Source organism: Mustela putorius, unplaced genomic scaffold, assembly GCF_011764305.1.
Source record: "Mustela putorius furo isolate JIRA1106 unplaced genomic scaffold, ASM1176430v1.1 tig00003983_pilon_pilon_pilon, whole genome shotgun sequence".
In the NCBI taxonomy this organism is placed as follows: domain Eukaryota; kingdom Metazoa; phylum Chordata; class Mammalia; order Carnivora; family Mustelidae; genus Mustela; species Mustela putorius.
In genome coordinates, this window is record NW_025422123.1 from 21,752,113 (window position 1) to 21,767,175 (window position 15,063).

General features: G+C 37.0%; 1 protein-coding gene across 2 annotated transcripts in view; it reads right to left on the minus strand.

The window, feature by feature from the left end:
- Positions 1 to 14,122, minus strand: part of BMP5 (bone morphogenetic protein 5) — a 114,542-nt gene extending 100,420 nt beyond the window's left edge. For both annotated transcript variants that reach the window (XM_004772404.3, XM_004772406.3), the window contains exon 1: positions 12,914 to 14,122. In XM_004772404.3, coding sequence (XP_004772461.1) covers positions 12,914 to 13,403 — 490 coding nt within the window. In that variant the 5' untranslated portion in view covers positions 13,404 to 14,122. The remainder of the gene's footprint in view (positions 1 to 12,913) is intronic.
- Between the last annotated feature and the right edge of the window lie 941 nt (positions 14,123 to 15,063).

The following is a 15,063-nucleotide window of genomic DNA, read 5'->3' on the forward strand; positions in this document are numbered from 1 at the left end:
AAAAATTAATTGTCTCAAGGCCTTAGCCTCTAATTCATAATACACCCAAGGAGGAGAAAGAATGTATTTAGTGTTCATGTGGTTCGGGGAAATGAGTGAGCTCATTTAACACACACAAGTTGTAGCTGCTACACAGATTAAGAGATATGTATTAAACGTGGAGGGCTCAGTGTTGGATAGAACACAGAGGAGATGTCAGCCATAGCTAGTAGTACAAAGCCAAGGTTACCTACAGCAAGAGGAATTTCCTAATCTGTAAGTTGTAGGGGGTCCTGGAGCCCAAACATTCACTCAGCAGGCTTCTCATGAGATTATCTGGCCAATACAGGCTTGGGTCAGAAAAGGTAGGCCAAGGACATTTATTCAAGGCTGGACACCATACTCCAGGGGCCTTCATACTGGCCAGCAGACTGGTAGTTGCCCAGCATCCAAATGAACCCACTATTGGTTTGCACCAGTCTCTGACGACAGCTTTTGAGGTCTTTTACTGTTTGTAACTTTGATATTCTGCCTCTCTTCCATTTTGCTAAGTGTAACTCCTCTTCATGCCATGTCTATCTTCTGAAGTTGGAAATCAATACAGATCACATTTCCTTTTTCCCTCAGTTGGTTGCAAAGCTCCAGGGTCGGTACCACTGGTGTCTGCAGAGTGCTGCCTGTTCCTCTGCCTGTGAGAATTGTGAGTATTTGCCTCTTTCCAAAGGCCACAGCATCCCAGTTCTGAGGAAGGCCTGGAAGAGCCCACCTCCAGGGATAAGACTCTTAGCAATCTCACTATTTCACAATTTTTCCCTAAAGTATAAAACATGACCAATGAAGTGAAAATACCCCAATACATGAAATGATGGGGAAATATATAGAACTTTACATGGAGGTTAAACAATGCCCCAGTGACAGCCCTCCCCAATGCATTCACAAAGATGACCCAGCACAGTAGTGAAGAGCTTGGACTCTGAATCCAGTTCCTCTTCTTATGAGATGTGGGACTTGGGACAAATGACTTAACATCACCAGGTGTCACTTTCCTCATCTCTGATTGGGCTCATGTTGTGAGAGTTAATTGAGTGAACACTTGAAATGCTGTTAGTGCCCTGTCTGGCGCCTCCCAAGCCCTGGATATGGGCTACCTGGGGGACATGAATTTCAAGGAGAGCAGACATCATGATCTGCCTCGAGTTCTTCTCCTCTTCTTAGTATTTCACTTGGGGAATCTGGTGTTTTGTAGCTATGATGATTATTCCCGTGATGGCGGGCCAGCAGACTTGGATCTGTGTTTTGCTGCAATATTTACTCCACAGACCCAGCAGCCTGATGGTGAAGAGTAACCCACTATTAAATATTAATCCATTTTCCCTCATAATTCCGTCAAACGTGAAGCAATAATTGCCTAATGGCTAATATCCTGAGTAAATTCAAAGCAATGGAAGCAAAGAGGTCTTTATACCAATTCTTGGAACTCTCTACCCATTTTGACTTTAGAAAATGTGTCTCCACTGACTCAGAGGATCGCTTGAATCCACATCATGTTCAGTGTGTACAGGAACAAAGTAAACACTGGACACAACCTTGTTAGCACACAAACAAAGAAGTAAGTGAAGGTCAGGGGTCAAGATGGAGCCCAGATCAAACAACTTCTTTTTGAAAAACTCTATGACATTTTGCCCTTCTTTCCTCAGTACAACACACACACACACAAAAACGATGAGTGCTTAAGCCCAATGTATGCTCTGGAATGTGCAGGAAGCAAACAGTGCTTTTAGATACTACCTTTAAAATCACCAGAGCCTCCGTATGAGTAAAAAAAAAAAAAACCCACAGCTTAAAAAATACAGGTTTCTGAAAGAGCCCCCAAGCTTTGCTGAAGCTGGGTTCTATCTGTGTTCTATGCCTTTTGGACTAACAGTCTTCCCAATGTTCTGTTCGCTGGTAACAGGCTTTTATTTATTTTTAATTTGTTTGTTTGTTTATTTTAAATTAATGTAAAGGGATTGAGATTTGAAAAAATATTTTCCCTATACCCAGAAGGTTCATTATACACGGTTATTTAAATAACAAAACACATTCTTGCAGATAATGTCAGTGAGTGCTTTTAATTGTATAGGGTGCTGGAATTTTTGTGTGGATTTTTTCAAAGTATGTGACATTGAGCAAAAAAATCCTGGCACAAGAACCAGGGATTCTGGGTCTAGACCTCGCTCCTCTTGCCTTGTGATGTTGGCAGTGAAACAGGCACAGTCTTTCGCACAGTGCCTGGCCCCATAGTAGGTAATCAGTTTCTATTTGTCAAACGACTGAATGGATAACCTTTCAGAGCTCTAGTTTCCAGAGCTGTCAACTGTGGAATCGTATCTACTTCCACGAGGGCTAGACAATGCAGATAAAACCACATAAGGTACATAATGATGCTTTCCAGAAGTATAAACCATTATCGTCATTGCGATTAAAAATTACACCTTTTTCAAAAGTAGGTTACCAAGCTAAATCCTAGTAGCCAGACAGATTACAGTTCCAGTATGGATTTTTCCATTTATCAGTTGGGCGACCTGTGTAAGTTATTGAATCTCTGCTCAAGTCTCAATTTTCACATCAACAAAATAGGAGAAGCAAAATATTTATGCATACAGTTGAGATGCAAATTAATTGACATAATATATGCAAATCACTCAGTCCAGTTTCTGGCACAAGAATTATATTTATTGTTGTTTTTGTTGCTTTAATTACTACTGCTACAACTATACTATAATTTAAATGCTACGGATGTGACAATGTCTTATACTTTAAATATATCACATGCACACATGCTGGAATGATAATGGTTTGCTTAATTTGGATAAATTCTTCCTCAGAGTAACTGTTAACAGTAGAATGATAACTGTTTTGACACAGCAATATGGAAGAGAAAAATCTTACATGTTGATTTGAATAGATCAAAAAATATATATATAGTTAGAATCCATATTTTAAGAACATTACTCATCACAATGAAATATTAGATCATCTTTCAGCATGCTATCAAATAATGAAAAAAAACCAGTAAATTTAGATTTCCTCATTCAATGTATTATAAAATATCAAAAGTCAATGTGATGACTTTACAATATGTATATTGTAAACATGTATGCCGTTTGTTCGATTTTTCTGATTAAACCCATAAGGTCCCATCCTGCTTCAAAATATTATAACAGAAAGCAATTCAAGAAAAGTAATAAAAAGATGTGACTGCCATCTGAAAACAAAACAAAACAGCCCTGTCTAGGAAAGTCAAAATACTTAAAAAATGGTATTAAATAGAAACAAAATTATGATAACACAAATAGTAATAAGAACTGACTCAAATTAGAAAAACATAAATTCAAACATGATTTGAGTTACATACAATATAAAAATTTCCTGGATTGAGTGATCATACGAACAGAGTGGCTTCTCTATTTACAGTTCAGGAGTTTATTCACCGAGATTTTCATCATAAATCAACTTTTTAAAAAACTAAAACTAAAAAAAAGTTGACTTATGAAAATTAGCATTAAAACTCAAGACACTTTTTCCTTCTTTCAAAGGGTCTTTTAGAGAGTGCTCATGCCTTCACAACCAAATATTTTCAAATTGTATATTATCCTTTTGGCCGCAATCAGTTTCCACTTCCCCATAACAAACAAATAGGACAGGCAGTATCTGGAACTAAAGTAAAACCATGGGTTCATTCAAAGAATCCGAGCAAAGGTAACATGAAAAGCCCCTCTGAGTGGTACATCACAGAAACTGTTGCCTTTGGGAGCTCAAAAGGAAGGCCCACACTTACCTATAGGCTCTGTCGAGGACTGGCCTCTTTTTCCAGAATACGTGAATGAGGGAATGCAATCTACCGACAGTCCAACTCCAAGATAGAGTCAAGGAAATTCAAGGGTTCACTTTCTTTTGGGTAGAGGAAAAGTCATGGGCATAATATTCCACAATCCCAGCAAGGATTTATTTGTCCTTCTGGCGGCCTGGGTGTTGATCTCTTCTGACACTAGAACACCACAGACTCAATTCTAGTACAAGTGGTTGTAGCAAGAGTGGCTGCTGTGCATTGAGTACTTCTCTCACGAGACTTACAGGCCTCTAACCTCACCTAAGTACAATTCTGTATTAGGATCTCCACTTGACAGAGAAGGCAACAGTCCCAGTAAAGTGACATAGTTTGCTCAAGGATATGCAGCTGTGTGCAAAGCTGGTATCCCCAAACCCCTACACTTACACCCTACGGAGACAGTTAAAGAACTAAATGATCTCTGTTCCCTCTGAGCAAAGAAAAACATCTATAAGACAGGAACCATTAAGCCTATCTAATTGACGACCTTCCTTCTTCCTCAGTAAGTCAGTCTTCAGTGTCTGCATCAAGGTTATTTGTAGAAGAGCCTACACAATTTCCAATTGAACCCTCTCTTCCACAGCTTGTGGTAATTACAGATGTAAAATTCGGTTAAAATTGCCATCCTTAGCACTTAGAAGGGGAACGTAGACCATACGGGAAAGGCACCGTTCTCCTGTGCGCTTGTGTGTGATTCAAGGATGGGGCCGAGCGGGGGGTGGCTTTGAGTCCCAAGAAAGCTGCCAAAGATTGAGGGTAGCAAAGAACAACAATAATCCCAATTTGCCTCATCCTGACATTGCTGCCTGTTACATTCCCTGGAGAGGAGATCGTCAGATTGTACCCGGAATTCAAAACGCTTTAACACACAGTCATGGGTCACTTGCGGAAGGAAGACATAAGATTGAGAACGAGCAGACCTGAAGATTGAAAAAATCATCTGTTCTTGGTATTTGCTCTGTGTATTTGCATGAACTGGTGCTTTCTATTCAGAGTTTTCTGGTTGTGACTTCTATTCGCAGTCCACGGTTTGTCATGGGATCTGCAAGAGCTGCTTCTCCCGGGATTTTTGTTTTTTGTTGTTAATTTCAGTTTGTTCTAAAATAGTTTTAATATATCATGTGATCCTGCTGATCTCTATACAATTTAAGAGTTTTTCAACACATCATGTCTATTCTGCCACTTCACCAACTGGTGAAGTTAATAACTCCTACACGAAATCATGATTAGATCTTGAATTTTATAATAAATTAGTAGGGTAAAGGTTAACATATGTGTGCACATATACATGGACACACACAGACATATAACTAACTTGCACTGAAACTGAGGTGATTCTGGAACTTCCATTGACTAAACACTTAATATTCATTTACCGATTTCGTGCCTCGAGAACCACTCTCCACTTTTCTCTCCTCTGTTCTCAGCACCAGGAAGCTGACTGCCATAAGCTCCACCAGGAGCCTCCAGGGCCTTGTGGCTTTTGGTGCCGAAGAGAACGTGGCGGAAAAGTAGAGACTGAATATTTAGTCCTTGGTTTCCCTCCCTGCTGAGTATTTAAGGGTTGGCCGCATGGCATTCCTCTCACAAAGGCCATAGTTCCTGGCAGGATATCTTCCCCACGCAGCTCTCCTCTGAGTTTTCTGGTAATGGTTTCTGCTCCCTGCCCAGAAGGACTGATGGAAGGCTCCTCTGTTGTTCTGGAGCTGCATTATCCCTTATTTTGCCAGAAAGCTCTACCCACAGCATGATCAACATTACAGCATTAGGTAAACTCTCCTCAGATGATTCAGCTTGCACATGCTCTCTCTTTCCTTCTGGGACACTGATCCACCCCTGGGGATAAGAAAGGATGAATAGGGCATGGTTTCTGCCGTCACAACATGTAATCAAATACGCAGGGCTGGCTTCTCTGGAAGATCACCTGGGCAGTTGCACAGGCCCCACACTCAGAAGGACCTCATGCCTGAGCTTATGATCTGCTGCCACTAGGCTGGAGTGCTTGATAATTTTTGAACATGAGGCCCCAAATTTTTATTTTGCACTGGGCTCCACAGACTACTTGGCCACTCTTGCAGATGCCAGAGCAGACTTGGGATAAGTGCAACGCTGGTAACAGTTTAACAGCTCTTGGCTGAGGGCTCACTATGTCCAACTGCTATTCTTAAAATTACATGTGTATTCATTCATTTCATCCTCTCCACCCCCAAAGAGGAAGGCATGCTCATTATTGGCACGTTTTAGGTAAGGAACCAGGGACGCAGAGAGGATTTAAGTAACCTGCCCAAGGTCACACTGCTAAAAGGTGTAGAATATGGGATTCCAATCCAGGCATTGGAGCTTCTTCTTTGCTACTCTACTTCTGCGATAGAAACACCGAAAGGAACACAATCACATTTAACCTATAATTAAATCCTGAAGCCATGTAAGCCGCAATAGGCATGCACTTAAGACTGGCAATAACAGTGTCTCCTACATAGGAAGGCTAATCACAAAGTCACAATAGGGACGAAACACTTGCGCATAGCAAGCGAAATTGAATTTTTCATATCATACAGCATAAGAAGAGCTGAACAGGTTTGTAAATGTTAAGAAATCCTCTGATTTTTGACCTCTTAGTTCTGAATAAAATCTAGATGAGACTCAAATCTGCTTCTCTTGCCTTTCTCAATCTTTTTTCTTTACTCCTAACAACTCAAGGAAAGCTGGGAAACAACAAGAACAATAAAAGTTATTTACTTCCAGAAGGAAGTAAACACACGAAGAGATCATTTAATTAGATTCACGTATTTCTAAAATACAGGGTTGTTTCTTCTCCTGCAGGCACCAATATTTTGCAGCTTATAAAAAGTAAAACGAAAGGCCACATCATCATGAAGACAAGAATCCTCAGTGTTTAGAAATTATAAAACAGCGCATACCCTAGTTTAGTCTCTATATCAAATTATTTAGAACCAGACAAGGTCTTGCTTTTTCAGTTTTATAATAGAATGTTTACACAGCTCACTGCCTTCCTCTCCTTGGGTATGGAGGGCTGTTGTCATTTTCCTTCTCCCAAAACCACTAGAGATCCTTCTGACTAATCAGAGATCTTTTTTTCCCTTCATATTAAACGTCGCACATTTCAATAGATTCTGTTTTCACTTTCTTAGATTATAATTTTACCATTTTAACTCATTTAGACATTATAATTGTATTAATTTAGACAAGACTCCTACCAGTCAAGAGTGACTACCTGATTATGTGGACTCTTACAGACATCTCGGAGAACGGCAGGTAACTACTCCAGTTATTATTTTTATCTTACTGTCACCATTTTCAGATCCACAACTGGACCTTACACATTCCAATCAGACATCCAAAAAAAAAAAATCACAACACCATCCCCTCTTCCCCAAATAAACGAGCCATCTGTCAGGGCTGACTGGTGCATTTTAAAGGAGATCTCAGCCAAGGGTATTATTTTAAGAGATGAGCAAATGGGGAAACCCCACAGCCCAGCCAATAAAATATGAACTTAAGGTGCAAAGAAGCACTCATAAATATGGCTTCGAACAAGGGATTCATTGTTTGGCTCCAACCCTTTCAGTGGCTCCTCTGATCTCAGCCCCTCTCCGTGCGTCAGGGAAGCCTCTTCCTTTAACCTGTGGTTTTTTCAAGCTGAGCCACTACATTATTTATGACTGTAAATGTGAGTAGCTCGTCTGTACGCTCCTTGTACACACACACACACAGGGCCCCCTCCTTTTTCCCCACTTTGGTATTTTCGGGTGGAAGGATGAAAGGGTTTTCCCCTGGAGCTGATGTGGTTGGGATGTGGAATTAGCTGCTGTGTCAGTGTGAGGTAGACTGAGGATTTCCCAACACGCCCTCCACCTGCACACCCCAAGACCAGGCTCTGAGGACTCATTTCATTCATTTTCTTTTTCCCAAGGGCTTTTTAAAAAAAATTGTATTTTATTTCTGTCTCTGTCTCCTCCTCATTGTTCTCTGCTCTTGATCCTTTTATCCTACCTCGTCCTCCTCTCTTCTCAACTTCAAGACAGGAATTAATCTCTCCCTGGATGTGCCATGCGTGTGAAATAAAAATGACGTAAGCGAAAGCATTTCATAAACGAACAGAACTGCATGTTTGTGCGTCATCTTCGTTCAGCGCTGCAGTTTTTTCTTACTTTTTTCTAACTTTCCCTTACATTTCCCCTTTTAGATTTTAATTATGTAATAAAATAGGGAAGGCAAAAACAATGAAGTTCGGTCAATGGGATCCTCAGGGAGAGGTGAGGAGGCAAAGAAGCATGGGACGGTGGAGGAACAGTCCCCGAGGATGGCAACAACCAGAGAAGTTCTGATGCCCCGGGGAGCTTTTCTCCTGATGGGTGGAGGCTGCAATTGGCACGTCATAACCTTTTCCTTCTCAACTCCAGAGAAACAGGAGACTGTACCTAAATGATCTCGCTGTAACTAATTGATTTTCAGCTAATCTCAGCCTCCAGCTATGAAGAAACAAGGACCAAAAGCGGACCCCAGGAAGGGGTGGGGACAGAAAGAGAGGAGTGCCAAGAAAGCCTGGAGGTAGAGACCATCGAACTAAAGAGGAAAGGCCAAGTAATGGGAAGGGAGGGGCTGAGAGAGGGAGGCAATATTGAAAAAATGGATGAAAGGAGGGAACTGGAAGTAGTGGGTGAGGCCACCCCATGCCCTCTGAATTTATGTTATCATACCTTCACAGTTCCAGGTGTTAATTCTGAATAAAATTTTACAACTGGCTGTTTGTGAGTGGCTATTAACAGGAGGAAAAATCTTTTAATTAAACTATATGATTATACCTATCACTGCAGCCATGCCAGTCATTTGACAATAATACAGCTTTAAAGAACAAGAATCCCTTGGGTCAAAATCATGAAGGCAAAAGGTTGTTAAAGAAGAGAGTAAAAAGATTTCCACCCTCCCAAGCATCTTTTCTCCTCAAAAGTTAAAGGTGTAAAAGAAGTATTGTTTCACCCAATATTAGCATTTGTTATTCCAGGCGTATCTATGAATATGTACTATAATGGTTTTAGACCCTCTTGTCAACATTCCCATCACTGCCCCCTCTCCCCCAAAAATCTTGCATGTGTTTATAGGTAAGTTTATGTTACACAAGTGTTAATAACCTTGTTGGAGAGACTACACAGATAGGCATCTTTAGGTAGATCTGTGTATAAATTCCTCTCCACTGGGCACTCGAGTCAGCCAAAAGCAACAATAAATATCAATGATGTCTTTCAAACCTGTCAAACGAGAACATAACCATTTTTTTCTTCCAGTACTGGGAGAGTTTAATGATTTGGGGAAGTAAAAGGATAAGGGTTTAACTCAAAGTTTTGAAAGTATTTTTTTTCTCTTTCATATCTTATCATGCTAAATATGTTGTTATAAAATACGAAAAAAATCCAAGCAACACATTCATGTACTTTTATCCCTTAGAATTAATACATGTTCTTAAAATATATCTAAGAAGTTTTTGACTCCAAGTCAACTGACCAGAAACCATTAAAAAAACAGAAAAACAAAAAAAAACCCTCCATCTTTATCAGAGAAATATATGTAGACAGGGAACACCATGAAAATAAATTTCCTGTGTTCACTGTTTTTTGTGCTTTCCTCTAAAACATCCACAGTGTTGTATCATTTTCATTGTACTATTGCCAAGTAATCAAATGAAATTGTAAAAGATCTTAGAAATACACTACATGTTTATCTTAATGTAAACAGATTTATTTAAAAATTGCAGATTTTCCTTTCTTTCCTGTTATTTGCATAGATATCTGATATATAAACTAATCCTTAATATTTTTGAAAAAGATGGTTAAAAAAGAAAAGATTTACCAGAAAGATATTTTTGTTCTCAATGAAATGACATGGTATTGACTGAGAAGGACGCCTGGAATAGTCAACAGTTTTAGGGACAAAGCGGAAGAGTCAACCTGCAAAAGCTGGACACTAGAGACTGAAAAAAATTGGCCTAAAAATAATGAATCCAATAGAGTGGAAAGTTTCTCTTCACACAATAATTAACATTTGTCTCTTCAGAGTGCCCAAATCACTTAAACAACTTAAAGGTCAAAATAAGGTGCTTGTTTTCATGTTTAGTTGTTTACATCAGCCTTAAGGCAATTTATTCACATTTTATTTTTTCTTTTAGGAAATTCTCATCTATTTTTCATTTATGAAAAAAAATAATCTCATCTGGAATTTTTAAAAATAGATTATTTTGTTAAATGATTCAGAGTTTAATTGCTCTTGATGAGCAAAACTAACATTAGAAAAAAATGTCTTTCTGAATGACAAGGTAATTCTAGAAAATCCATCATTTGACTTGAAAATGACACAGATTTGTGTTTATATAAAGGACTTATCTTTCTAGTGTAATTCAGCTTATTATGGGAACTGTCAACAGATTCTTTTCACATATTTAAATATCCAGGTGACTTCCTCAATACAAATCCCTTGCTTATGGCTAATTTGATCACTTGCCCTTAGTTTCCACAATATGCATATCTTTTAAGTTTCTAACATAAATAAATGAACAAAATCCTCCTGAGTCTTCTAAGAACATAAAAAAATACTATTTGTTAATGAATGTTACATTAAGAACCACTGACATTCTTAGTGCAGTTAATCATGATATTACACTTTAAACTTTTCTAAGTCTGCTTTGACCTATTTTATTATGGAAGAAATACAGAAGTTAAAACCTTTTACTAAGTAGTGTTTGTAAGCTTTGGATATATTAGAAGGCACAGTCTAAGGTTAAAATAAAGTTGTGGTTCAATTTTCCTCAGAGGCTACTAGGAAAATCTCAGTACCAGAATCAATTTGTCAGTAATTTCACATGAGACATTTAGGTTTGTATTATTAAATAGAGAAAAAAATAATACAATTCATTATTGAGGATATATCACTATTCAGCAGTTCAAGCATGATAAAAATAAATATCTTCTGAAGTTTATATCTAATATTGTTTCTCTAGAGTAAAATAAATAATTGTGTTTCATGGTATAGTTAGTAAACTGTTTTGTTGTTATAATTCAAACAATACAACCAAAACTTCATTGATTTAAAAATATAAGTATACTTTAATGATAAAAATGGCCCTAAAGGTCACTGACTAAAACTGTTTATTATTGTTTTTGGTTTTCTTATTCTGTGTAAATGTATAAAAAGTAATGGCATACAGATTCAAAAATCCTACTTAATTCCTTCCTAAAACAAATATATTTCTTTTGTGAGTGATCAAAATATTTGATTTCAATAAAATATATATTTTAGAAGAGATTCATGGCTGAGCCATTGTTTTTTAAAATACATGACACAGTCTGCCCTGTCAGATTTTAGGTGACCGGAACTAATTTTTTCAGTGATATTTTTTATGCATATGTAAATCATGCTAGATTGAAATTCTTCTGTTAGAATATTAAAACTCCTTTAAATTACTGAATAATACTTTAGAAATTGCAACAAAGTAAAATATCCCATGAGCCACATTGCATATCACTTATACTAGGAAAAAGCAATCAAACTAATTTAGAATTAAGCCATATTTCAATGGCTTGAAAGTTCCAAATGAAACCTGTTAATTATATGTAGAAGAAAAGGCCTCCAGGACACCTGATTAGGGCAACCAATGATGACTTACAGAAACTTATAATAATGAGAGCTCTGTCTCTAGCAACACGAAACTTGATTTATTAAGCACCTTATCCTTCATGCTAGGATTGCGAAGAGCAAATGAACAGAGCATATGAAGCAACATGTTTTATAAAAGCATTCATGTATTTGGATTTGTTGCTATCTGACTTTTCAAAGACTATTTTCTTTGAGATGTTATACAAGGAAGTTTTTAATTAAGTATAATAAAACATGTCAATTTTAAGTCAAAGCAGATTGCAGTTTTCAAACAAAGTTTTGAAAGTTTTTACATTAAAATGTTTCTAATTCTTTCAAGTTGATTACATTTGTTCATAAAATTTTGTCTTCAAAACTGACTATATACCATGTTATTTTTTTTGAATGTCTGAAGATAGCGAATTTTCATCTTTAGCCTCTACTAAAACATTTTTAAAAATACAGCCCTGTGAAATCACCCTAAATTGGTAACTCCTTAATACTTTTAAGAGATGAAATACTGGGCACTAATTTACCATTTGATATTGTCAATATTTTAAATCTGCCACAAAAATACCAGCTTTGAGTAAAATATAATTTTTTTAAAAAGTATTCTTTAATAATGCTGCTAATCAAAGAAGTTTTTGATTCATTTTTTTATCCTAAAGGAAGAGGAAGATTTTGTATAAGTAGAGAACATCATAGCATGTTTTATATTTCTCTTGCTTCTGGAAACAATCAAATGGGTATGATACCATTTCATCATTAAGAAGTTAAGAAATATTAGCTTGAAGCTTCTTTTCCAAAGTGTTTTTCACACTTTCAGAATCTCTCCCTGAAAATCTTTGATAGTAATCTTTTTCAGAATTATTTGATCTTAGTTAATTGTATGTTGATATTTTCACAATAACTGACTCGGCCAAATGAGAGTTTTTAGGTGGCAAATAAATGTATACTTACATGTTTGTTAAATTGCTAACAAAAAAATGTTCCAAAAAGACACTTTAGTTTTCAATCTACAAACACTTCTTTCTTATTTGTATTATTATTTTTTTGCCCATAGCACAGCTATCCTCATAAATTTTCCTTTTTTGTAGACTACTGCTTATTTATTCACACATTAAAGCATGACTGAAATTTTAACAAGATTTCAAGGACCCAAATCTACTTGACTGTAAGTGTTTAATTTTAGCTTTTCATATTTAAAAAATTAAATATATGTACCTGTGTGTATGACTTTGTTGCCTAAAGCAAAATCTTACCTTGTATCAATGAGAGAGAGGAAACAGAAGCTGGAGAAGAGAGTTACAGAAAATGACTTTATATAAACATGACCACCTACCAGGCTGCTACTTTACTATTAGAAAAACTTCCACTTAGTAATAACATCGTTTAACAAATAAAAGAACAACATACCTAAATTGACAAAGCTCATGACCATGTCAGCATCGTTCAGAAAGTTGGTATCATGTAGGCTGGCTAGAGGTGGGCTCTGGGTGGTCAGAGGAGTCGTTCGAGATAACTGTATGCGGCGAGGGTACCCATTGGGAGAAGCTGTGTATCCTTTTCTTGCTCCTCTGGTCTCTCCTGCCAGGGATGCCCTCACTGAGTATTCCGACTCTTCGGGATTTTCTTCATTGGCCATAGCATTGTATAGGTCCAGCATAAAGAGAGGTGCAGAGGAAGCTTGTTTTCCAGGTGAAAATGGTCTGGGTCTATGAGGCAAACCCAAGATAGAGAGAATTTCCCTCTGTATTTCCCGTCTTTCATGGTTCCGTAGTCTTCTATAAATAAAACTGGAGTGAACATGATTGTCTCCCAAACCTCCTTTTGCATAACCCACTAGAACCCAGCAGCTCCAGAGGAAACCCACAATACTCCTAAGTAGAAATACAGTCAGATGCATTTTTGTCCAAAAGCAAAAGTTGATATTTTTAGTCCTTCTTGTCCTCTTTAAAAAAAAATCTAAGTTCCTAGGAGGTGCGTTTTCCCAGTAGCTGAAAAAACAAATTTACCTATTCTTCATGACAGTGACATTTCAGAACATAATATGCTCACTGATTTTCCTGTCCTATTTTAAATATTTTGGAATATGTCAAGAGTAGTTATTTCTAAGAAAGCTGAAACTTGGATTTCCAATTATCCACAGTTGTTAAGAGTTTTTGCTGCATTGATGTAGCAGAAGACGGATAAAATTATTTGATCAGATGACCTATGCATTCCTATAGGAATTTATGGTAATCAGGCCTTTGGTATTTGAATCAAGGAAAGTTGATCTTCTGATAAACTGTAGTTCCCAAAGTTATCTTCACTTGCTCTTGAGTTCTTCTCAACCCTTGAGCTCTTTCCAAGACAAATCCTGATTTCTGAATCACAGATCTATGCTGATCTGCACCTTGGTGTTGGAATATATATTTGTCCGGCAGCTTGGTGATAACTTTAACATCTTTTGTGTCGTCTTAGTGTAAAATAAGACTCAAGGTTGTACTATTCAAGTAAATGTGTTTCCCTGAATTTACTTGAAAACCTTCCTGTAAGTCCATTCAATCCCTTTCTCGTTCTAACTGTTAATTCCACCTCCAGCAGGCACAAATATACCAGCCCTCTTCAAGGGAGATCTAAAGAGTAATGTAAGCACAACCCTGCTGGGAAAGAAGAGGCTTCTCATTGTAATTTGAAACTGGTAAAGCAAAAAGAACTTAACCCTTTTGCTACCAGAAAAGTCTTCATTTTCACAATTTTATAGCCACGCATCTAACACAGCACAGTGATACATGGGGCATAGAAGTCCTGGGGTGGGGGCAAAGCCAGTTTTAAGCAGCACACTGAAAATTTTGCCACCAGTTTTATAGAGTACTCTTTTATATCTTTCTTTTCATAGTACACATTTAATACACTCTTATATTAAGTCTCAGGTTGTGGCTAAATTAACATAAATCTCAGTTCTATATTTGAGGTTATTTCTAGCTTTTATGAGTTATTAAAATTTACTTCTTAAAACATAAAAGGAAGAGTTGTAAATTGAAGTTAATTTGTTGTTTCTTAATGACAGTCAGATCTTTTTAGAATAAAATACAGTAGAGAAGTAATCAGCAGTAAATATATTCTAGCTCCCAAAGCAGTAGTTATAGTAATTTAATAATGATGATGAGATAGCCCAGCTTTAATGATCTTTAAATACAAAAATTTTAAACAGAAAAATATATTTCCATTTCTCTTATTAAGTCAGTTACGGTTGAAAGACAAATACCCCAAGATACAGTGTCATGATTCTTAACTCTTAAGACATTTCAGTTGAAATGTAAACAGACTTACAAATTAGATTTTTCCCATAAGTTATACTCAGTATTTTGGTTTGTTTTAACCCATGCAAATAAACACAAGTCAAATATTCTCTATGACTACATGCAGATTGAAATTTGCATTTTCAAAATTTGATGGGTATAATGGGGAAAGTGCACACCTTTCTAAAATACCATACTTAATCCAAGGAAATGAGCAAAGTACGTGTTTATCCTTTATGTTTAATGCCTTTAAAATTTAGAAGTCTACACTGTTTTCGTGCA